The following is a 27,649-nucleotide window of genomic DNA, read 5'->3' as shown; positions in this document are numbered from 1 at the left end:
TTAGTTCCTGTCCCTGATATAACAGCTTTTAGCCCCTGTCCCTCATATTACAGCTATTAGTTCCTGTCCCTCATATTACAGCTATAAATTCCTGTCCCTCATTTAACAGCTATTAGTCCCTGTACCTCATATAACAGCTATTAGTCCCTGTTCCTCATATTACAGCTATAAGTTCCTTTCCCTCATATTACAGTTATAAATCCATGTCCCTCATATTACAGGTATAAGTCCCGGTTCCTCATATTACAGCTATAAATCCCTTTCCTTCATATTACAGCTATTAGTCCCTGTCCCTTATATTATAGCTATAAGTCCCTGTTCCTCATATTACAGCTATAAGTCCCTGTTCCTCATATTAGTTTTTAGTCCCTGTCCCTTAAATTACAGCCATAAATCACTGTCCCTCATATTATAGCTTTTAATCCCTGTCCCTCATATTACAGCTATTAGTCCCTGTTCATCATTTTACAGCTATGAGTCCCTATTCCTCATAATACAGCTATTAGTCCCTGTCCCTCATATTACAGCTATTAGTCCCTGTTCATCATATTACAGCTATTAGTCCCTGTCCTTCATATTACAGCTATAAGTCCCTGTTCCTCATATTACAGCTATAAGTCCCTGTTCCTCATATTACAGCTATAAATCCCTTTCCCTCATATAACAGCTTTAAGTCCCTGTCCCTCATATTACAGCTATTAATCCCTGTTCCACGTGTTACAGCTTTTAGTCTGTGTCCCTTATATTACAGCTATAAGTCCCTGTTCCTCATATTACAGCTATAAGTCCCTGTCCCTCATAATATAGCTATTAATCCCATTACCTCATATAACAGCTATAAATCCCTGTTCCTCATAATACAGCTATAAGTCCCTGTTTCTCATATTACAGCTATAAATCCAGGTCCCTCATAATATAGCTATGAATCCCATTCCCTCATACAACAGCTATTAGTCCCTGTCCCTCCTATAATAACTATTAATCCCTGTTCCTCATATAACAGCTATTAGTCCCTGTCCCTGATATAACAGCTTTTAGTCTCTGTCCCTCATATTACAGCTATAAATCCATTTTCCTCTTATTAGTTATAAATCCCTGTCCCTTATATAACAGCAATTAGTCCCTGTCCCTCATATTACAGCTATAAGTCCCTGTCCTTCATATTACAGCTATTAATCCCTGTCCCTCACATAACAGCTATTAGTCCCTGATATAACAGCTTTTAGTCCCTGTCCCTCATATTACAGCTATAAATTCCTGTCCCTCATTTAACAGCTATTAGTCCCTCATATAACAGCTATTAGTCCCTGTACCTCATATAACAGCTATTAGTCCCTGTCCCTCATATTACAGCTATAAGTCCCTTTCTCTCATATTACAGTTATAATTCCATGTCCCTCATATTACAGCTTTTAGTCCCTGTTCCTCATATTACAGGTATAAGTCCCGATTCCTCATATTACAGCTATTAATCCCTGTCCTTCATATTACAGCTATTAGTCCCTGTCCCTCATATTACAGCTTTTAATCCCTGCCCCTCATATTACAGCTATAAGTCCCTGTCCCTCATATTACAGCTATCAACCCCTGTTCATCATTTTACAGCTATAAGTCCCTTCCCCTCATATTACAGCTATTAGTCCCTGTTCATCATTTTACAGCTATTAGTCCCTGTTCATCATTTTACAGCTATAAATCCCATTCCCTCAAACAACAGCTATTAGTCCCTGTCCCTCCTATAATAACTATTAATCCCTGTTCCTCATATAACAGCTATTAACCCATGTCCCTCATATAACAGCTATTAGTCCCTGATATAACAGCTATTAGTCCCTGATATAACAGCTTTTAGTCTCTGTCCCTCATATTACAGCTATTAATCCATTTTCCTCTTATTAGTTATAAATCCCTGTCCCTTATATAACAGCTATTAGACCCTGTCCCTCATATTACAGCTATAAGTCCCTGTCCTTCATATTACAGCTATTAATCCCTGTCCCTCACATAACAGCTATTAGTCCCTGATATAACAGCTTTTAGTCCCTGTCTCTCATATTACACCTATTAATCCATGTCCCTTTAATTACAACTATAGGTCCCTGTCCCTCATATTACAGTTATAAATTCCTGTCCCTCATTTAACAGCTATTAGTCCCTCATATAACAGCTATTAGTCCCTGTACCTCATATAACAGCTATTAGTCCCTGTCCCTCATATTACAGCTATAAGTCCCTTTCCCTCATATTAGTTATAATTCCATGTCCCTCATATTACAGCTTTTAGTCCCTGTCCCTCATATTACAGCTATAAGTCCCTGTTCCTCATATTACAGCTATAAGTCCCTGTTCCTCATATTACAGCTATAAGTCCCTGTTCCTCATATTACAGCTATAAATTCCTGTCCCTCATATTACAGCTATTAATCCTTGTCCCTCATATAACAACTATTAGTCCCTGTCCCTTATATAACAGCTATTAGTCAATGTCCATCATATTACAGCTATTAGTCCCTTTCCCTCATATAACAGCTTTTAGTCCCTGTCCCTCATATTACAGCTATTAATCCCTGTCTCTCATATTACAGCTATAAGTCCCTGTACCTCATATTACAGCGATAAGACATTGTCCCTTATATTACATCTATTAGTCCATGTCCCTCATATTACAGCTATGACATTGTCCCTTATATTACAGCTTTTAGTCCCTGTCCCTCATATTACAGCTATTAATCCCTGTCTCTCATATTACAGCTATAAGTCCCTGTACCTCATATTACAGCTATGACATTGTCCCTTATATTACAGCTATTAGTCCATGTCCCTCATATAACAGCTATTAGTCCCTGTCCCTCATATTTTAGCTTTTAATCCCTGTCCCTTATATAACAGCTATTAGTCCCTGTTCCTCATATTACAACTATTAGTCCCTGTCGCTCATATAAAAGCTATTAGTCCCTGTCCCTCTTATAACAGCTATTAATCCCTGTCTTTCATATAATAGATATTAGTCCCTGTCCCTCATTTAACAGCTATAAATCCATGTCCCCCATATTACAGCTATAATACATTGTCCCTTATATTACATCTATTAGTCCATGTCCCTTATATTACAGCTATGACATCGTCCCTTATATTACAGCTATTAGTCCATGTCCCTCATATAACAGCTATTAGTCCCTGTCCCTCATATTTTAGCTTTTAATCCCTGTCCCTCATATAACAGCTATTAGTCCCTGTTCCTCATATTACAACTATTAGTCTCTGTCGCTCATATAAAAGCTATTAGTCCCTGTCCCCCATATAACAGCTATTAGTCCATGTCCCCCATATAACAGCTATTAGTCCATGTCCCCCATATAACAGCTATTAGTCCATGTCCCCCATATAACAGCTATTAGTCCATGTCCCCCATATAACAGCTATTAGTCCATGCCCCTCATATTACAGCTATTAGCCCCTGTCCCCCATATTAAAACTATTAGTCCCTGTCCCTCATATAAAAGCTATTAATCCCTATCCTTTATATAATAGCTATAAGTCCCTGTCCTTCATATACAGTGAAGTATTTAGTCAGCCACCAATTGTACAAGTTCTCCCCCTTATAAAGATGAGAGGCTGTAATTGTCATCATAAGTTATACCCCCAACTATGAGACAGAATAAGAGAAAAGTCCCATAATCCCATAAAATCCCATTGTCTGATTTATAAAGAATTTATTTGCAAATTGTGGTGGAAAATAAGTATTTGGTCACCTACAAACAAGTAAGATTTCTGTCTCTCACAGACCTGTAACTTCTTCTATAAGAGTCTCCTCTGTCCTCCACTCGTTACCTGTATTAATGGCTCCTGTATGAACTTGTTATCAGTATAAAAGACACCAGTCCACAACCTCAAACAGTCACACTACAAACTCCACTATGGCCAAGACCAAAGAGCAGTCGAAGGACACCAGAAACAACATTGTAGACCTGCACCAGGCTGGGAAGAGTGAATCTGCAATAGGCAAGAAGCTTGGTGTGAAGAAATCAACTGTGGGAGCAAATATTAGAAAATGGAAGACCTACAAGACCACTGATAATCTCCCTCCATCTGAGGCTCCACGCAAAATCTCACCCCGTGGTGTCAAAATGATCACAAGAACGGTGAGCAAAAATCCCAGAACCACACGGGGGGACCTAGTGAATGACCTGCAGAGAGCTGGGACCAAAGTAACAAAGGCTAGCATCAGTAACACACTACACCGCCAGGGACTCAAATCATGCAGTGCCAGACGTGTCCCCCTGTTTAAGCCAGTACATGTCCGGGCCCCTCTGAAGTTTGCCAGAGAGGAATTTGGATGATCCAGAAGAGGATTGGGAGAATGTCATGTGGTCAGATGAAACCAAAGTAGAACTTTTTGGTAAAAACTCAACTCATCGTGTTTGGAGGAGAAAGAATGGTGAGTTGCATCCAAAGAACACCATACCTACTGTGAAGCATGGGGGTGGAGACATCATGCTTTGGGACTGTTTCTCTGCTAAGGGACCAGGATGACTAATCCGTGTAAAGGAAAGAATGAATGGGGCCATGTATTGTGAGATTTTGAGTGAAAACCTCCTTCCATCAGCAAGGGCATTGAAGATGAAACGTGGCTGGGCCTTTCAACATGACAATAATCCCAAACACACTGCCCGATCAATGAAGGAGTGGCTTTGTAAGAAGTATTTCAAGGTCCTGGAGTGGCCTAGCCAGTCTCCAGATCTAAGCCCCATAGAAAACCTTTGGAGGGAGTTGAAAGTCCATGTTGCCCAGCAACAGCCCCAAAACATCACTGCTCTAGAGGAGATCAGCATGGAGGAATGGGCCAAAATACCAGCAACAGTGTGTGAAAACCTTGTGAAGACAGAAAACATGTGACCTCTGTCATTACCAACAAAGGGGATATAACAAAGTATTGAGATGAACTTTTCTTATTGACCAAATACTTATTTTCCACCATAATTTGCAGATAAATTCTTTACAAATCAGATAATGTGATTTTATGGACTTTTCTCTCATTCTGTCTCTCATAGTTGAGGTTATAACCTATGACGAAAATTACAGCCTCATCTTTATAAGGGGGAGAACTATTAGTCCCTGTCCCTCATATTACAGCTATTCATTCCTGTCCATCCTGTAACAGCTATTAGTCCTTGTCCCTCATTTAATAGCTATTAGTCCTTGTCCCTCATATTACAGCTATTAGTCCTTGTCCCTCATATAATAACTATTAGTCCTTGTCCCTCATATTACAGCTATTAGTCCATGTCCTTCATATAACAGCTATTAGTCCCTGTCCTTCATATTACAGCTATTAATCCCTGTTCCTCACATTACAGCTATTAGTCCATGTCCCTCATATAATAGTTATTATTCCCTGTCCCTCATATAACGGCTATTAGTTCTTGTCCTTCATATTACAGCTATTAGTTCCTGTCTCTAATATTAAAGCTATTAGTCCTTGTCCCTCATATAACAGCTATTAGTCCCTGAACTCATATAACAGCTATTAGTCCCTGACTCTCATACTACAGCTATTAGTCCCTGACCCTCATATTACAGCTATTAGTCCCTGTCCCTCATATAACAGCTATTAGTTCTTGTCCCTCATATTGCAGCTATTAGTCCATGTTCCTCAGATTACAACTATTAGTCCTTGTCCCTCATATAACCGCTATAAGTCCCTGTTCCTCATATAACAGCTATTAGTCCCTGTCTCTCATATAACAGCTATTAGTCCCTGTCCCTCATATTACAGCTATTCTTCCCTGTCCCTCATATTACATCTATTCATCCCTGTTCCTCAAATTACAGCTATTAGTCCGTGTCCCTCATATAATAGTTATTAGTCCATGTCCCTCATATAATAGTTATTAGTCCCTGTCCCTCATATAACAGCTATTAGCTCTCGGCCCTCATATTACAGCTATTAGTCCTTGTCCCTCATATAACAGCTATTAGTCCCTGACCCTCATATTACAGCTATTAGTCCCTGTCCCTCATATAACAGCTATTAGTTATTGTCCCTCATATTGCAGCTATTAGTCCCTGTCCCTCATATTACAGCTATTAGTCCTTGTCCCTCATATAACAGCTATAAGTACCTGTTCCTCATATTAACAGCTATTAGTCCCTGTCCCTCATATTACAGCTATTGGTCCTTGTCCCTCATATAACAGCAATTAGTCCCTGTCCTCATATCACAGCTATTAATCCCTGTCCCTCATATTACAGCTATTGGTCCTTGTCCCTCATATAACAGCAATTAGTCCCTGTCCTCATATAACAGCTATTAATCCCTGTCCCTCATATTACAGCTATTGGTCCTTGTCCCTCATATAACAGCAATTAGTCCCTGTCCTCATATAACAGCTATTAGTCACTGTCCCTTATATAACAGCTATTAATCCCTGTCCCTCATATTACAGCTGTTAGTCCCTGTCCCTCATATTAACCCTTGTCTATTGTTATTACAGCTGAATGGACGGACAGTGAGTCTTCCCCTGATGTCTGGGGCTGTGACCATAGAGTCCACACAAGGAGGATTTCTGATAAAACGTGGAGAGGACTTTGAGTTCACGATGGGTGAATCTGGAGACCTGACCCTCAATGTGCACCAAAAATTCTTGGGATCCCTCTGCGGAGCTTGTGGAAACTTTAATAGAAAGAAATCCGATGATCTTCAGACTCTGGGAGGAAAGTCACTTCCCAACTTCTCTGAGTTCATCATCTCTCTGACAGCTCAAGACTTTACTGGATGGTAAGAACCGAGATCAGGCAACAATCATCAGATATAATAATCACATATAATAATAATCAGATATAACAATCATCAGATATAATAATCACATATAATCAGATATAATCATCAGATATAATAATCACATATAATAATAATCAGATATAACAATCATCAGATATAATAATCACATACAACCATCAGATATAATAATCATCAGATATAATAATCACTTATAATAATCAGATATAATAATCAAATATAATAATCATCAGATATAATAATCACAATCACATATAATAATCATCAGATAAAATAATCACATATAATAATCATCAGATATAATAATAACATATAATAATCATCAGATATAATAATCACATATAATAATCAGATATAATAATCATCAGATATAATAATCACATTTAATAATTATCAGATATAATAATCACATATAATAATCATCAGCTATAATAATCAGATATAATAATTATCAGATATAATAATCACATATAATAATCATCAGATATAATAACATATAATAATCATCAGATATAATAATCACATATAATCATCAGATATAATAATCATCAGCTATAATAATCAGATATAATAATCACATATAATAATCATCAGATATAATAATCACAAATAATAATCATCAGATATAATAATCACATATAATAATCATCAGATATAATAATCATCAGATATAATAATCACCAGATATAATAATCATCAGATATAATAATCACATATATTAATCATCAGATATAATAACATATAATAATCATCAGATATAATAATCATCAGCTATAATAATCAGCTATAATAATCAGATATAATAATCATCAGATATAATAATCAGCTATAATAATCAGATATAATAATCATCAGATATAATAATCACATATTATTGGGAATTTTCCTATCCTTGGTGACGGAAAATTTAGATTTTAATAAAGACAAGACGCGTGTATTATGCTTTTAACTATAATCATCAGATATAATAATCATCAGAAATAATAATCAGATATAATAATCATCAGATATAATAATCAGATATAATAATCAGATATAATAATAATCAGATATAATAATCATCAGATATAATAATCACATATAATCATCAGATATAATAATCAGATATAATAATCATCAGGTATAATAATCACATATATAATCATCAGATATAATAATCACATATAATAATCATCAGATATAATAATCACATATAATCATCAGATATAATAATCATCAGCTATAATAATCAGCTATAATAATCAGATATAATAATCATCAGATATAATAATCACATATTATTGGGAATTTTCCTATCCTTGGTGACGGAAAATTTAGATTTTAATAAAGACAAGATGCGTGTATTATGCTTTTAACTATAATCATCAGATATAATAATCATCAGATATAATAATCAGATATAATAATCAGATATAATAATAATCAGATATAATAATCATCAGATATAATAATCACATATAATAATCATCAGATATAATAATCACATATAACCATCAGATATAATAATCACATATAATAATCATCAGATATAATAATCACATATAATAATCAGATATAATAATCACATATAATAATCATCAGATATAATAATCACATATAATAATCATCAGATATAATAATCACATATAATCATCAGATATAATAATCATCAGCTATAATAATCAGCTATAATAATCAGATATAATAATCATCAGATATAATAATCACATATTATTGGGAATTTTCCTATCCTTGGTGACGGAAAATTTAGATTTTAATAAAGACAAGACGCGTGTATTATGCTTTTAACTATAATCATCAGATATAATAATCATCAGATATAATAATCAGATATAATAATCAGATATAATAATTAGATATAATAATAATCAGATATAATAATCATCAGATATAATAATCACATATAATAATCATCAGATATAATAATCACATATAATCATCAGATATAATAATCACATATAATAATCATCAGATATAATAATCACATATAATCATCAGATATAATAATCATCAGCTATAATAATCAGCTATAATAATCAGATATAATAATCATCAGATATAATAATCACATATTATTGGGAATTTTCCTATCCTTGGTGACGGAAAATTTAGATTTTAATAAAGACAAGACGCGTGTATTAAGCTTTTAACTATAATCATCAGATATAATAATCATCAGATATAATAATCAGATATAATAATCAGATATAATAATTAGATATAATAATAATCAGATATAATAATCATCAGATATAATAATCACATATAATAATCATCAGATATAATAATCACATATAATCATCAGATATAATAATCATCAGCTATAATAATCAGATATAATAATCACATATAATAATCATCAGATATAATAATCACATATAATAATCACATATTATTGGGAATTTTCCTATCCTTGGTGACGGAAAATGTAGATTTTAATAAAGACAAGACGTGTATATTATGCTTTTAACTTCTTTTACTGGTACTGTATTTATAGGTACTGTATGTATTAGAGAACATTTTTTTTTACATATAAAGTGCATAATATCTAGGATGCAACCTAGTGTGCTATAATATCCCAACAACCAATCAGTCCACAGCGTATGTCATATAGGTAACTGTCACTCAGGTAACTTCCTTCTTCTTTGCTGTGAACTGGTAGAAGAACAACGAACTTGAACAAAGAATTCACAGGAGTGGAGAAAAAACTTTCGGAAATCGGAGGAGATGAACTTTCTATATGATCTAGTTATAAACGGAAAAGAAGATGACATTTATAGAGGCATCATTGTTGAGCTGTTGGAAAAAGAGAAAAATAGAAGCATTATAGGGATGGGTTCAAAAAAGGGGGGGGGGTAATACTCGCGTCTTGTCTTTATTAAAATCTAAATTTTCCGTCACCAAGGATAGGAAAAGACAAGACGCTCATATTATGCTAGTTTAAAGCTAGGCATATATATAAATAACAGAAAATAAAGTATAATATACATTAAAATGAAATTATAATAGAATCATAGAGACATGGGATTCAGGTTTAAAATAAAAAAGTTTTGAAAGTAGAATCAGAGGACCAATTGGCAGCTTTTAAAAAATCAGAGAGAGAAGCACCTGATTGGAAGAGTTTGGTAGAGACTGCTCCTCTGGTAGAATGAGCGCCAAACTTGGAGATATCAATGCCAGCCATATCCATGGTTTCTCTAACCCATCTAGCGAGTGTGGGTGCAGAAACAGGAGCATGAGGTTTGCAAAATGAGATAAGTAGTTGAGAGGAAGACGGGAGTCTAAGGGATTCAGTTCTGGATTCATAAGAACGAAGGCAACGATCCACACAGAGTTTATCGTGATATGGAAAAGAGGGATAAAAAACTGAATGAAGATTTGTCTTAGTACGACAGAAGATAGAGAAGATAACTCCTTGAGGAGTAAATTGTCTGCGGGAAATATCTAGAGATCTGACATCAGAAACGCGTTTAACTGAAATAAGACAGAGGAGAACTGTGAATTTAAAAGAGAGAAGTTTTAAAGACAATGAATCATTGTCATCCCAAGAGGTGAACATATTGAGGATGATATTGACATCCCAAGTGGAAGAGTAACTAGGTAAAGGAGGACATCTGAAGCAAATGCCTTTGAGTAATTGACAGATTAACCTCTTAAGGACGCAGGGTGTACGCCCTGTGCCTGGTATTTAAAACGGGGTCACGCCGTGACCCCGCATCATACCAGGTCCTTCCCGGCGGCTTATGATAGCCGGGACCCTGGGCTAATAGCGTGCGGCACAGATCGTTGTGCCTCGCGCTATTAACCCTTCAGACACCGCAATCAAAGTTGATCGGCGCGTCTAATACGAAAGTAAAAGCTTCCCAGAAGCTCAGTCGGGCTGATCAGGACTATCCCGATAAAATCGCTATGTCTCGATCAGCTAGGACGCGAGCGGAGGCCCCCTTACCTTGCTCCGTTGCATCCGATCGGCGTTTGATTGCTCCAAGCCTGAGCTACAGGCTTGAGCAATCAACCCCCTATTACGCTGATCCATGCAAAGCTATGGCTTTGCAGGGATCAGGGTAAAAGATCAGTATGTGCAGTGTTATAGCTCCTATGGGGGCTATAACACTGCAAAAAAAAAAGTGAAAAAAAAGTTAATAAAGGCCATTTAACCCCTTCCCTAATAAACGTTTGAATCACCCCCCCCTTTTCCCATGAAAAAACTGTGTAAATAAAAATAAACATGTGGTATCGCCGCGTGCGTAAATGTCCGAACTATAAAAATATGTCATTAATTAAACCGCACGGTCAATGGCGTACGCACAAAAAAATTCCAAAGTCCAAAATAGTGTATTTGTGGTCACTTTTTATATCATGAAAAAATGAATAAAATGTGATCAAAAAGTCTGATCAATACAAAAATGGTACAGATAAAAACTTCAGATCACAGCGCAAAAAATGAGCCCTCATACCGGCCCACACGCAGAAAAATAAAAAAGTTATAGGGGTCAGACGATGAGAATTTTTAACGTATACATTTTCCTGGATGATTTTTTTCAGTATCCAACCTATATAAGTAGGGTATCATTTTAACCGTATGGACCCACAGAATAAAGATAAGGTGTCATTTTACCGAAAAATGCACTGCGTAGAAACCGAAGCCCCCAAAAGTTACAAAATGACATTTTGTCTTCAATTTCGTCGCACAATGAATTTATTTTCCGTTTTGCCGTGGATTTTTGGGTAAAATGACTGTCACTGCAAAGTAGAATTGGTGGTGCATAAAATAAGCCATCATATGGAATTTTATGTGCAAAAGTGAAAGCGTTATGATTTTTAGAAGGTGATGAGGAAAAAATGAAAATGCAAAAACAGAAAAACGCTGAGTCCTTAAGGGGTTAAAGGATGTTTACCGATGGGAATAAAGTCAATAGGGAAATGTTTGGAAGAAATTGCAGAACCATAAAGATTAATAGTTCTATAGGCCTTACCATCACATAAGATGCTAGAAAGGAAATAAGATGTGAGAGATAGGTGCTTGTAAGGGATCCAAATCCTGTTGATTGCAATGAATCCAAATTCTCCAGGCCGATCTGTAAGCTGATCTGATACCCGGGGCCCAGGCATCTGAAAGGATGTCTTTAGTTGATTGAGAAAATTGAAGGTCAGGTCTTGCTGACCCGAGATCAACCAAGTGACCAGAGGTAATTGATTGGATAGAATTAAAGGATGACAATTCCCTTGAGGATCAAGAAGAAGATTCGGGAAGGATGAAAGAATTCATGGAAAATCTATGAGAAGATACAAGATTTGAGGAAACCAGGACTGGGTTGGCCAAAACTGGGTAATTAGTACTATTGTTACTTTCTGAGTTGAGGTTTGTTACTTTCTGAATTGAGGTTTGGAAGAGAACTCGAGGAATGAGGTTGAAAGGAGGAAAGGTGTAAAGTATTTTCTGAGGCCAAAATTGAAGAAAAGCGTCTACACCTAGGGCTTCTGGATCTGGACACCAACTGAAGAAAAGAGAAAGTTGGGTGTTGAGACATGAAGCGAAAAGGTCCATGTGAAGAGGACCCCATAATGTGTTGACCATTTAAAGAGGATGAAGTTTCCAATCGCTGGCATCTGTTAGGTAGTGACAGTACCAGTCCGCTATAGAATTGAAAATTCCTGGAAGATATTCCACTTTCAGGACAATGTTCCTGTCCAGACAAAAATGCCAGAAATCCTTGACAAAATCTGCTAAAATTTTGGAATTCGTAGCTCCCAAATGATTGATGTATTGGACAGCAGAAATGTTGTCTATGTGAAGGAGGATACAACAATGAGAGGAATTTTTTGCAAAACTCTTTAAGACACAAAATTCTGCTAAAATTTCTAGGCAATTTATGTGAAGAAGGGATTCTGAGGGAGACCATTTCCCTCCGGTAGAAAGGGGACCACAATGAGAGCCCCAGACGGATTCTATAATGATATACGTATTCGGGTGAAAAATCGTCTTCCCGTTCCAGGATTCTATGTGAGAAAGCCGAAGTTCCTCTTTGGCTTCGGAGGAGAGAAGGATTTCATCTGAATAGCCTAGACCCTCTCTTAAGTGGCAGATCTTCAACCGCTGTAGAGTTCTGTAGGTAAGAGTGTGAAAAATGGCTAGAATGGAGGCTGCAAGAAGGCCTACTATACAAGCTATTGTTCTCAGAGATATCAGATCTCTGCAGATAATTTGACAAATCTCTTTCCGAATGGTTTTCCATTTTCTGGGAGGAAGGCTCAGAGTGGTCAATTGAGTATTGATCATCAGGCCTAGAAATTCCAGTTCTTGTGATGGAACGAGAACTGATTTTTTTAAATTGATGAGGAAACCTAGGTGAGTTAGGAGGGATAAAGTCCAATCCATGTGAAGCAAAAGAAGATCTTTTGAATGTGCCATGATAAGAATGCTGTCGAGATAGATTATAAGACGAACCTCGTGACTTCTGAGGGAAGCAACTACTGGCTTCAGAAGATTTGTGAAGCACCAAGGGGCCGACAAGAGACCGAATGGTAAACAAGTGAATTGACATTTTTGATTGTTCCAAAGAAATTGGAGAAAACTTTGGGATGAAGGATGAATCGGGACTGTAAGATACACGTCTTTTAAGTCTATTTTGATTAACCAATCGTCTTTCAATAAAATGTCTCTTAGGTGAATGCCTTCCATTTTGAAGTGGCAATAAACAACTATGTTGTTCAGGATTTTTAAGTTGATTACAGGTCTGTGACCTCCATCTTTCTTTTTGACCAAGAAAAAATTGCTCAGGAGTCCTGTTGAATGCATAGGTACAGGGACAATTGCTTTCTTTGAAAGAAGGTCCTTTACTTCTAGATCTATGATATTCCTGTCTGATAGGGAAAATTGAAAAGGATGAGGGAGATAGAATTGGATGGGAGGAGCAACAAATTCTATTTGATAACCCATGACAGTGTTTAAAATCCATGAGTCGGATGTAATCATACTCCAATTTTTTAAAAAATGTATGAGTCTTCCTCCCAGAGGAATATGTAGGGAAGAAAAAAGGGTTGGACTTAACTGTAAGTGGTCTGGAACAGGGATATCCTCTCTCAATTCGTGAGCACCACGGTATGCCTCTGTATGGGAAGAAATATGGGGGGGGGGGCAGAGGAGGGTCCTGCGAACTGGGGTTGTGGAGGAGGGTAGGAGCCTCTATATTGTGGTCGCAACTGGGAGGACGGAATATTTTGGTGAAAATACTTTCTCCATGGAGATCGGAGCCTTGCTTAATGAAGAGAAAAGGTCTACATATTTATTCATTTCCCTAATGAATTTGTCCCCAAATAACAAACCTTTGGTGGGATTGGGAGGTTCAGTAGAAGCTAAGTTCGTCAATTGGGGGTCAATCTTCATTAAAATGGAGCGTTTCCGCTCTGTAGAAAGTGCCGAGTGCCGAAGGCAGACAGCTCTTTAAGCCCAACCCCTAAGAGTTTCCGTGTCAACATGTGTATTGTTATTAGTAGCCTCTTCGGCTAGATCTAGAATTTTGGTGATAGGTCTTAATAAATCCATAAGCTTATCTTGACAAGCTTTAAAACTTCTATCAACCCCTTATTGTTTTTTTTTACCGGTTTTAAATAAAAATTTTGTTAGAAGGGGAACTAATTCAGGCGTAGCAGATGAATTATGGGGTAGGGTAGGGCGAGGGCATTCAGCTTTAAGTTTGTTTCTAGAAGCCCTGTCAAGACTTTTATTGACCCATATGGCTAGGTATTCTGCCACTTTAGGGTCCGGAAGCCATTCTCCAGAGCAAGGATGGCAAATTAAGGAAGGGTCGAAAAAGGCATCCCCTGAATCGCCTATAGTAGTGTCTTCCTGTGTCACAGGGTCATCGTGGTCATCACCACTTTCCTCAGAGGCGTATGTAATCTCCTCTACATCTTGGATATCCGAATCTACTGATTCATCCGAGGAGGTGTCTCTGAAGGAGTCAGGTTTCACCTGAAAGGCGGATTTTTGAGCCCTAAATTTCTGGACCTTTTTGCGGGCAGAGGGTGATAAGTGTGGTGGGTTAGAACCACTGGTAGGAAGAGAGTACATTTTTGGGGGTTTATTAATATTTTGGTGGACTCCATAATGGAGTTTTGGAACCTTAGAGGAATGAGGGCCACCAGAAATATGACGTTTTTTTACTTTTAGCTTTGCCCGGACCTTGAAGTCCTTTGGCGAGATCAGACACAGATTCCTTGGGAGACCAAAATTGGTCTGAAGGAGTGTGGGGTTGTAACGCCACAGTATCTTGAGGGTTAATATGCTATAATGCCATAGGGATAGATTTTGAAATTGACTCCTGTAAAACAGATACTGCTGATTGCACAGCAGAGTGGACAGACCTATTTACAGAGGCGTCCACCATAGATTGTAGGTGATCCTGAGAAGCAGAATCCTTATTTTTACCACTATTTTCCTCAGAAAGGAATATATGATGGGAGGAAGAAAACGTGTATATACTGTGTAAAATTTAATTAAGCTAAATATTAAATATATATAGGAATTAATGATACATTATTAATTAAATAATGAATAAACAATTATGTTAAATACATTAATTTTAATAAATAATGAATAAATAAAACACTAATTAACTAAATAAATAAATAATTAAGTAATAATGAAATAAATTATGTAACTAAAACCTGTGTAGAAAATCCATGAGTAACGGCCACAAGGTGGCAGTATAGGCTCATGAGTGAAAATAAAAAGAGAAATTTAATTAAAGGAAAAAGTATACATGAAGGATATTGAAGAGATACAGTAGCGTGACCAGGCGAATGTCAGAAGCCCACCGATACCTGACAGGAGATCACCTCGCTGTCAGGAGATCTCATGAGAGCTAACAGACGAGCTCTCGGAGAGGAAAGATGGCGCCTGTGATGCAGCAAGAAAAGGAGAAGACGGGTGAACGGCGGAACAAAGATAGAATATGTCGGGAAGATTGGAAGATGCAGTGGCAAGTCGGGTGAGGATACCAAAGGGAATATGAAAGGTAAGGAGAGTTATATAAAAAACGGAATTTGTTAAAAGAAAATACTGCACAAAATGGGATACATTTATTATAAGAGGAATGTTATAAGAAAATGCGGACAAAAATAAGGACGGAATATATAGGAAATATATGAGAATTAAGAAAATTGAAATAATGAGGAAATGATATTGAAAATCATGAAAAAATAAGTAAAATATTGAAATAATTAAATAATAAATATCTATATAACGGAATGATTAACAGAGAAATAAATGTAATGAACATAAGACAATATTTTGTTAAATTAAATTATATAAGAAATTTTATGAGGAGCAAAATGATACTTATCTTAACACATTGCTGAGCAGCAAAGAAGAAGGAAGTTACCTGGGTGACAGTTACCTATATGACATACGATGTGGACTGATTGGTTGTTGGGATATTACAGCATACTAGGTTGCATCCTAGATATTACGTTTATATGCACTTTACAGTAACCCCCCGACCTACGATGGCCCCGACATATGATAAAATCGACATACGATGGCCTCTCAGAGACCATCGTATGTCGATGTCAGCCTCGACATACGATGCTTTTATATGTCGGGACCATCGCATTAACTGCTATCCGACAGTGCAAAATGCTTAAGCTGCATTCGGATAGCAGTGTAATGTGCCCCAGCAGGTTCACTTACCTATCCCCGCTGCTCCGGGTCCACTTCGCGATCCTCCGGTGTCTTGCGCATCTTCTCCAAGGTCCGGGCCTTGCTTTCCGGCGTCGTTATTACGTCACTACGCACGCCGCGCCGGTGCAGCAGCATAATAACGTCACCGGAAAGCAAGGCCCGGACCCTGCAGAAGATGCGCAAGACACCGGAGGATCGCGAAGAAGACACCGGAGCAGCGGGACAGCATCAGGAGCCCATGGAACAGCAGCGGGAGCGGTGAGGACCTGGTCCGGAGCGACGGGGACAGGTGAGTACAGATGCCTATACTTTACATTGCACGGATCCCTCAACATACGATGGATTCGACAAACGATGGGTCGTTTGGAACGAATTACCATCGTATGTTGAGGGACCACTGTACATGTAAAATTTTTCTCTAATACATACAGTACCTATTTGCTGCTGAGTTCAGTAAAAGAAGTTAAAACTATAATATGAGCGTCTTGTCTTGCCTTAAAATAATCATCATATATAATAATCATCAGATATAATAATCACATATAACATCAGATATAATAATCACATATAACCATCAGATATAATAATCACATATAACCATCATTTATAATAATCATCAGATATAATAATCACATATAACATCAGATATAATAATCACATATAACCATCAGATATAATAATCACATATAACCATCATTTATAATAATCATCAGATATAATAATCACATATAACATCAGATATAATAATCACATATAACCATCAGATATAATAATCACATATAACCATCATTTATAATAATCATCTGATATATTAATCCCATATAATCATCAGATATAATAATCACATATAACCATCAGATATAATAATTGCATATAACCATCACTTATAATAATCACATATAATCATCAGATATAATAATCACATATAACCATCACTTATAATAATCAGATATAATAATCACATATAATCATCAGATATAATAATCACATATAACCATCACTTATGATAATCATCAGATATAATAATCACATATAATCAGATATAATAATCACATATAACCATCACTTATAATAATCATCAGATATAATAATCACATATAATCAGATATAATAATCACATATAACCATCACTTATGATAATCATCAGATATAATAATCACATATAATCAGATATAATAATCACATATAACCATCACTTATAATAATCATCAGATATAATAATCACATATAATCAGATATAATAATCACATATAACCATCACTTATAATAATCAGATATAATAATCACATATAATCAGATATAATAATCACATATAACCATCACTTATAATAATCATCAGATATAATAATCACATATAATCAGATATAATAATCACATATAACCATCACTTATAATAATCATCAGATATAATAATCATATATAATCATCACTTATAAGAATCACATATAATCATCAGACACAATAATTTCTATTGGGGGGCACACTGGGGCCAGACAAAAATAAAGTGGAGGGATCATGGTGCTACATGGATGCTGGCAGGATATAATAGTGCCATACACTGTGCCCCGGGATATAATAGTGTCAAACACTGTGCCGGCAGGATATAATAGTGCCATACACTGTGCCCCGGGATATAATAGTGCAACACACTGTACTGCCAGGATATAATACTGCCATACACTTTTCCCCCTGAACATGATAGTGCCACACACTGTACTGCCAGGATTTAATAATGTCATACACTGTGTCCCCTGGATATAATAATGTCACACCCTGAGCCACCAGGATGCAATAGTGCAAAGCACTTGTACCCTTTGTATGTAAACGTGTCGAAGGGACCTGGTGTTTCCAAAACATAAGTCCCCATTCTTCATGGTGCACCATACCATATGAGCAGCTTCATGTATGAACAGCTCCGATCAGCCATAAAACTATTGTTTGTTGTTGATCAGTCATAAAGATGTAGAAATAATTATTAACATTTGCAGAATTGGTCAGTAATATATCTGTCCTCGTGCTAAGACGTCTCCCCTCAATGTTGTCTAGTCATTGGGGTCTAGAGAAACAACAGACATGCACAGACGCCAGTCATTCATCGTGGCATATAACAGAGGCATGCCATGGGGTTTATCTTGGGAAATTATGTATGATAACCTAAAAGAGAGTCCGAAAAATGGCTCTTATGAATAAATAAAAAAGGGGGTCTAATAAGACAGAAGACCAGATATAAACCTACAATACACTAAAGAAAGCGTAACCCTTATACCCCAATAAAAATAAAATACAAGTAATCTGTATAAAAATATATGTGTAAATTTTATTAAATACAAGAACATAAATTAAAAAATATATGCATATAAGACGGGAAGAGAAAATTCATACACAGTCAATGTAAATCCATAGATATTAATTGGTAAAAATTCATCTCAATTTACATGTAATGATTAATAATAAAAGCAGGATAAAAAAAATATATGTATAATAATAAAGGGAGAGTAAAGTCCGGTAGATAGAATATAAAAATATATCTATATATTTAGCGTAAAAAAATATGTAGTAAAAAATCATATATAAATAAAAAATATATCTATATGTATCTTCTGTTGCTATATATGTATATATATATATATATAAAATGAGGTCAAGTATACAAGGGTAAGTGTATACAAGGACGTATTGCAATAGTGTGGCCCAGACTGCAAAAAACTGAAATAAAATGCAAGTGCTGAAAACTATAAACACTTACTACATAAGTGGAAAATATCACACAGTGTATAACCAAGCAGAGTGCAACGTGCTAAATTAATCGTGATATTGGAAAGAAGTAACATGTGATGTGCTTAGTACAAAAAAGCACAAAAGTGCACTAAAGAAATGGCAGCTGAGCAAATAAAGAAAAAGGACATATAGATACCGGACTGAACCCCACGCCTGCTATGACTCCGACGCGTTTCGCTCGCAACCGGGCTTTCTCGAGGAGTATAAAATTTACACATATATTTTTATACAGATTACTTGTATTTTATTTTTATTGGGGTATAAGGGTTACGCTTTCTTTAGCATATTGTAGGTTTATAAATTATGTATGATGTAAGAGAAGGTACAGAAAAAGAACTCACAAAGATAAAGCACTTCTGCACCACCAGCTCACACTCGCTATTAGAAAGGCTCCTCCTCCCTCCATCCCTCTATTCGCACCTACCTCTATCCCCCTCTCCCCTTTCTCTATCCCCCTCCCTTTATTTCCCCTCCTTCTCCCTCCCTCTATCCACACTCATCCTCCCTCCCTTCTCTCTCAATCTGCCCCTCAACCTCCCTCCTCTCTCTATCCGCTCCATCTCCCTTGTTACTCCCTCTATCCCCCTCCTTCATCCCCTCTCCCTCTATCTGCCCCTACCTCCACCCTTCCACCTCCCTCCCCCTCCCTTTATCTTCCTTCTTCCCTCTATCCCCCCTCCTCCTCCCTCCCACCTCCCTCTATCCCCCCTCCCTCTATCCCCCCTCCAGCCCCCTTCTTCACCCTTACCTCCTTGCGGCACCATACATGGGACAGTTACCATAAACTAGAGGAATGACGTTGTTTATTTCTGTCATGTTTTTAGTAATAATGTTAACAATTTCTTAGTTATATTTGATTCTGGAAAAGCTGAGTGACAATCTCCATAAGACAGAAATTGGTAACCATATTGGCTGTCACCAGACTTTCCCAGAGTCATGTGACTGCAGTCTATGTAATATATTACATGGTTTTGTCTTCTGCAGCGACTCCGGGAAATGAAATGAATTCTCAGACGAGGGAAATTTCTCTGAAGACGCCCCTTAATCCCCTTCTGTAATCTTTTACTATCAATCTTCTTGTGCTATAAAGAAAATCATAAACAATGATGGTGAAATATGAATAATGGACATAAAATTACCGTATACATTTCTTTGAAAAATGTTTGTGTATTTTTCCTTGAGAGTAAATCAGTAAATGTGACATCTCATCGCCTCTGTATATTTACAAATATCTGTCTTATTTCAGGAAACACAGGAAGCAGCTACAGATAAAATGTACATAGTCAACCTGGACCCATAAAATATATAAGCCCTGCCCCCTACACCTTTCCTTGTTGTTCCTACTGATCTCTATATTATACTCCAGAACTGTACTCACTATTCTGCTGGTGAGGTCACTGTGTACATACATTACATTACTTATCCTGTACTGATCCTGAGTTATATCCTGTATTATACTCCAGAGCTGTACTCACTATTCTGCTGGTGAGATCACTGTGTACATATATTACATTACTTATCCTGTACTGATCCTGAGTTATATCCTGTAGATCTTTTATTAAAATTTCAAACATAACAATAAAAAATTACAAAACATAAACATATCATATCCGACAGAACATATCAATATAACGATCATAAAACCAACACCATAGCATAAAATACAACACCGGTCCACCCCACACTCATTCCTGCACACAAACAAATATATACAATATTTACAAAAGACATATTCCTATAATACCCATAATACCCATACCATACTAATAAACTATATACACTAATATACACTAATACTAAATGTGAATTTCCTGGCCCAGTTGCAATACCAAAAACCCAATACCAGTAATATACCAAAAAGAATAACAACAACAACAATAATAATATATACAAAATAATAAAAACCAACACAAACAAAATAACACCACTTTTTTTTTTTGGCCCTGAGCTGGTCCCGCATCCCATGCCCCCAGTACATGTTACCAGACGTCCATGAACCAGTCCAGGATTTTCTGTATATATAAAAGTCCCATACAAACCCCCTGCCCCCTTTTTAACCCACCACCCAACCTAAACTAAACCCAAACCCCAGGTGGCATCACACAATATATACAATATATACATTACATAAAATATACACAGACTAACAATATATACAATACATAAGTATACAAATAGACTACAACAATAAATACAATAACAAATACATATAACACTATAAGCCAAACAACAAACCCCTAAAGCTCAAGTTCAGCGCCTGCAAGCCCTATATTACCATAAACCAACTGCTCAAAACAAAAAGACTAATGTGCCAGCATCAGCCCACCACCAGGGGGAGACAACAGGCTAAGGCACTTTAAAGGCAGAGCCCCTCCATAGACGAGAGGCCCTGCCAGCACGCAGCCTCTCGTACTCCAGAGAACGCACCTTCACCAGGTCACCGAGAATGTTCCTAACCACCACATCCACAGGGAGGATTTTACGCTGCGTCGACACTAAACACCGTGCGTTCCACGTGTAGTACCTAACCACTGAGCTGACTAGGAATAAAGTGCACCGGTCCCAGCCTCCAAGGTTTCTGAATGCCCCATAGGCCCATTCCGCATAGGAGAGACTGGCCAGCCGAGGCCAACCAATGGAAGCGCCCACCCTGGTGTAAACCTCTGTGTTAAAGGGACAATGAAGCAGAAAATGCTCCATGCTTTCCAGCATGCCTCCACACTCTTCGCGGGGACATCCCCGGTCATCAGAGCTCCTGCACTTCAGATTGTCCCTCACGCACAGTTTCCCATGGAAGCAGCGCCAAGTCAAGTCCCAAAACTTCAAGGGGATCCTGATAGAATTCAAAAGCTCTAAACCCACCTCCAGATCCCGACTTGGGCAGTCCTTGAGCGCCAATGGCCTCTGGAAATTAGAAGACAGGACCCTCTTGTCAAGGAATTTCCTTGACAGAGTCCTAATCTCCCCCATCCCCAGACCCCACCGACGAATAACCTTCAGAACCGGGGTAGCGTAAGCCGGGAGATGCCCGTGTGGTGTGCGAAGATCCTTCACTTGCCCTCCTGTCTCCCATTCCTGGAAGAAAGGCCAAAACCATCCCCTACAGGAGGATACCCACGGAGGAGCCCTCTCTGACCAGAGGTTTGCTATATTGGTCTTAAGGAAGGTATTCACTAGGAATACCACGGGGTTGACCATACACAACCCCCCTAGTCTCCTTGTACGGTAAGTAACCTCCCTCTTCACTAGGTTCAGTCTGTTCCCCCATAACATCTGGAAGAACACACTGTAGACCCGGGTCCAAAGAGGTTCTGGCAACATGCATACACTGCCCAGGTATATCAGTAACGGGAGCAGGAATGTTTTGATCAGGTTAACCCTTTCCCGGAGGGTCAAAGACCAACCCTTCCACTGATCCACCTTCTGAGCGGCGATCTTAAGCCTGCTGTCCCAGTTTTGTTTGGGGTAATCCCCTTGGCCAAATTCGATGCCGAGAACTTTTGCAGATTCCTGGGGCTCTGGAAGGGCGTCCGGGAGATCAAAACCAGGATCTCCCCCTCCCAGCCAGAGACTCTCGCACTTATCCCGGTTGATCTTGGACCCGGATGCCTCCGAGTAGCGGTCCACCTCTGACATCACCCATTGGCCTTGTGAGGAGACAAACACGGTGACATCATCAGCATACGCTACCGCCCTCAGAGCCAAATCCGGCACCGCCAGGTCCATTCTCACCCCCGCCAACGGTCCACAATCAATCCTCCTAAGGAAAGGATCAATTGCAAAAACGTACAGCAACGGGCTCAAAGGACAACCCTGACGGACGCCAGACCCAACCTCAAAAGAGCGGCCAATCCAACCATTCACAAGCGGAAAACTCTCTGCCCCTGCGTACAAGGTCTTAAGCCAATCAACAAACCCCCCCGGCAGGCCATATCTCAGAAGAACAGACCAGAGGTACTCATGGTTAACCCGATCAAACGTTTTTGCCTGATCCAAGGACAGCAAGTACCCCTTCCAGTGGCCAGCCCTACCCTGCTCCACAGCCTCCCGGACACTGAGCAAAGCACTAAATGTACTGCGGCCCGGAACAGAGCAATGCTGAGCCCCCGAAAGGAGCCGGGGTGCAAACTCCACCAGCCGGTTAAACAGCACTTTTGCCAGAATCTTTCGGTCCACATTGAGAAGCGCTATGGGACGCCAATTCTCAATGTGGAACGGGTCTTTACCCTTTGACAGGATGATCAGCGCTGACCTCCTCATTGACTTTGGCAGAGTGCCCGAGGATAGACACTCATTAAATACCTCGGTCAACAGGGGAACCAAAGTGTCCTTAAAGGTCTTATAGAACTCAGATGTTAAGCCATCTGGACCGGGTGACTTCTTGAGGGCAAGCCCATCAATAGCCATCCTGACTTCCTCTTCCCGGATCATCTCTGTCAAAACGTCAAGAGAGGGGTCTACTCCTAGTTCAGGGATGGTTTCAGCCAAGAAAGCTGACACCTTATCCCGATCTAGATCCTTCCTTCCCAAGAGGTGCGAGTAAAAGAATCTGACGACCTCCAAGATCCCTGATCTGGACCTTTTCAAGGATCCCGTACTATCAATCAGTCCTGAGACTACCTTACTATTCACTGACATCTTGCAGTTTCTGTAAGGGTCGGGCGAGCGGTACTTCCCGTAATCCCTCTCAAAAACCAAAGATGCGTGCCTATCGTACTGACACCTCATCAGCAAGGATTTCACTCTGGAGATATCATCACGACTACCTCCAGTCGAGACAAGGTGCTCAAGTTTCTTCCTCAGGCCCTGGTACAAACGGTACCTGTTTAGGCTTCTGAGGCCTGAGAACTGGCGGAAGAATCTCGCAACCCTTTTTTTGAAGATCTCCCACCACTCTGACTTACTGCTACAAAGGCCCAGCAATGGTACCTGGCTCTGAAGAAAATCCTCAAAGGACTGTCTTATCTCCGCTTCCTCCAGGAGGGACGAATTCAGCTTCCAATAACCTTTACCCATCCGGGGGTCTCTGAAACATTCAGGGAAAACAAAATCATACAGTGATCGGAAAATTCCACCTCAACCACGGACACTGCAGAAGAGACGGCTTCCTCCTTTAAATAAAACCTGTCTATCCTAGACCTGCAGCTACCTCGATGATAGGTGAAACCCACATGGCCTGAGGGGCTCCAGATGTGGGCGTCCTCTAGGCGAGCTTCCCTAACTATATTATTGAGGGCCACGCTATCGTAAGCCAGCGGACCATTGGAACCTCTCCTATCTTGGGACCTCGTGACATTATTGAAGTCCCCTCCAAAAATCACTTGCTGGCTAGTAAAAAGGAAGGGCTTAATCCTCATAAAGAGATCTTTGCGGCCCCACTTGGTTTGTGGGGCGTAGATGTTAATGAGCCGGAGCTCTTGCCCCTTCATGAGGACATCCAAGATCAGGCACCTCCCCATTTCTAACTCAATAACCCGTCGGCATTCAACCGGAGCGGTAAAAAGGACCGCCACCCCACTATACGGCTCAGCCGCAAGAGACCAGTGGGAGGGCCCGCGCCTCCACTCTCTTCTGGCTTTAACCAGAGAGGCTAGATCTGACAACCTGGTCTCCTGTAAAAGGAAAATGTCGGCTTCAACACGGCCGAGAAAATCAAAGGCTGCGAATCTAGCCGTATCCGACTTTATACTGGCACAGTTAATGGATGCCAGCGTCAATGGGGTGAGTGCTGCCATCATGGGTGATTGAGTTAGACGGCCTCACCTTTATTTTTTCTTCCCCTTCTTCTTCGCCCCCTCATCCCCAGAAGAAGAAGAAATGGCAGGACCGCTTTTACCTCTTTTTTTTGACTCACCCTGGTCCATATGGTCCCCGTCTCCGTCCGACCCTGGTCTAGCCCTGCCCTCCGAGGAAGGTGCCTCAACAGGACAGGGCCCAGTTCCCCCCAGAGGCTCTTTCTCCCTGGGCACCTCGCCCTCACCTTCCCCCTCCAAGGAGGGGGAGGAGATGTTATCAAGGACGAGGTACCGGTTTGACAGGTCAACCAGAGGGGGGGCAGTCAGGCTTCCGGCCCGCAGTACGAGGGAGAGAGGGCTTGGACCTCTTCTTTCTCCCTTTCCTTTTGCCCTTGTCTTTCTTTTTGGCCTTCTCTACACTCTCCTCATCCACACTTTCATAGTGGGAGGAATCGGAAGAGTCGGCCATATTGCCTTCCTCTTCGCCCAGTCTCCTGATCTCCTCATCCAGCACGTCCTCCTCCAGGGCTTCAGTAATTTCAGGGCCAGCTTCAGGAGCAGGGGCCGGAGCTACCCCCGTCACTTGGGCACTCTCCAGCTCCCTACTCCTCCTCCGATTTTCCTCCCGCCTTAGTTTGGCGGGGCCCTTCCTCCTCACTAGCCCTGGTGCGCCCCCATCCCTGCTCGTACCCTCTCCAGCCGAGGCAACTTCACAGCTCTCCCCAGCCGGAGCGGCCGCCGCACGGGCGAAGGCGCTAGGACAACGGCTAAAAGGGTGCCCGAGGACACCACACAGATGGCAGCGGATCTGCCTACAGGATGCGGCCAGATGACCCACCCCACCACACAAAGCACAGACCTGTACAGTACAGGCTGCGCTAAAATGGGTGGGGCTACCGCACCTGTGACAGGCCTTAGGCTGCCCCTGGTAGAAGACCTGGATCCTGTCACGTCCAAGGAAGGCGGCTGACGGAATGTGGGCAACCGTACTCCCTGAACGCCTGAGTTTGACGGAAAACATCCAGGCCCCGGACCAGATCCCGTGCTCATCAATGTTTTTCTTGGGCATGTCCGTCACATCCCCATACCGACCGAGCCAGGTCATGATGTCGTAACAAGAAAGTGACTCGTTACGGGTCAAAACGGTCACCTTCTTGACCGAGTTCTGACGGGAAATTGCCTTTACGGCAAAATCCCGCCCGCCGGGCTCGTTCTTCGCCACCTCGTAGTTTGACCAGAAGAGTTCGAGACCCTCTGGCCGAACGAAACTGACGTCAAACTCGGACGTACCGTAGGGGTGGATCAGGGCAAAGATGTCACTCGCCCTGAATTCCATCTGGAGGAGGAGCTCAACCACTTTAGCGCGAGGTGGGCACGCATCCTCACCCCTCCAAATCAGACGGACCACATTCCTGCGGTTATTGTCCTGCCCGGTTGTCGGGAGGGACCAGACCACCTCCCCATTCTGCTCTCGGAAAGCCCCCAAACCATGCCTCTCTATCCAGAAAGACAGGTCGACTTCACCCCTTCCCTCTACCTGGATCGACCTGTCTCCCCTACGCAGAGCCTCCAGGAGGCGCTGTTGCAAGTAACCCCCGGGGACGGACGGAGACGGAGACCCCCCTGGACCCCCGGCAGCGACATTAGCATAGCTCCTAGGAGCAGTCACTGCCGGGGGGGCAGCCGGGCCAGACCCAGAACCACCATTCACACCACCATTCACATCATCCTTTTTTCCATCCATACCAGACTTCCCATTCGTACCACTACTCCCACCAACATTCACTCCACTGACACTCCTCTCATCCACAACACTACTACACTCAGCATTCTCACATCCTGCACTCATACCCTGCCTAACTGACTCTGGGCTGGCTGGGAGTTGTAGTATGGCTGGTTTAACCAAAGTCTTTTTCTCTGGCTTGGCTGCTGCTGGGGTCAATGCTGATGGCGATGGCTCCTCCTCCTTACTAGGCAATGACGCCTCCTGAGTCTGGGGCTGCCCCCCCGAGCGCACCCCAGCTCCTCCCACGGCGCCATTGCCGGACACTGATCCCGGCACCGGAACACTCCCCCCCTCACAGGGGAGTGCCCCGCAGTGCCCACAGAACACACTGTACTCGGGGGACCGCCCCCCGAGCACACAGACACAACGCTCTCCGGCCCCCGGACACTCCCCCCCCTCACAGGGGAGTGCCCCGCGGCGCCAGTAGTGCCCACAGTACTCGGGGAACCGCCCCCCGAGCACACGGCAGCGTAGCTTGCCTCTGGCACTTGGACACGCCCCCTGCCACCCTGGGGCGGTCCTGCAGTGCCAGAGCTGCCCGGCATGAGCCCATCCTGCCCTTCCCTACCGACAGGATGGGTGGGCTTCACAACTATTGCGCCCTTAGCCTTTCCTGACGCCATACTGTACTCCCCATGCTGGCCCCGCTCCACCACAGGAACGGGGTCTGGCAGTTTGGGGGAGCCCGCAGCCTGAACCAGCTTTGCAGCTGGCCCAGACTGCTGGAAAGGGACAAACACATATTGTACTGTCTCCTTCGTCTTACGCTTCTTGGAGCTCTGCTGGACCACCACATCCTCACATTCCTCGTCCCCAAAAGTGAAATTCTGGAGGTGGGCTGGGGACTCCTGCATCACAATTGCCCT

General features: G+C 40.7%; 1 protein-coding gene across 1 annotated transcript in view; it reads left to right on the top strand.

Annotated features, from left to right (window-relative positions):
• Positions 1-20,377, top strand: part of LOC130344227 (IgGFc-binding protein-like) — a 53,954-nt gene extending 33,577 nt beyond the window's left edge. The window contains exons 18-19 of the mRNA XM_056554397.1: positions 6,495-6,778; positions 20,247-20,377. Of these exons, the coding sequence (XP_056410372.1) occupies positions 6,495-6,778; positions 20,247-20,262 (300 nt within the window). The 3' untranslated portion in view covers positions 20,263-20,377. The remainder of the gene's footprint in view (positions 1-6,494; positions 6,779-20,246) is intronic.
• The last annotated feature ends 7,272 nt before the right edge of the window (positions 20,378-27,649 follow it).

This window comes from Hyla sarda, unplaced genomic scaffold (assembly GCF_029499605.1).
Source record: "Hyla sarda isolate aHylSar1 unplaced genomic scaffold, aHylSar1.hap1 scaffold_706, whole genome shotgun sequence".
NCBI classification, from domain to species: Eukaryota; Metazoa; Chordata; class Amphibia; order Anura; family Hylidae; genus Hyla; species Hyla sarda.
The sequence above is the reverse complement of the archived record's forward strand: the minus strand, read 5'-3'. Positions and strand labels throughout refer to the sequence as shown.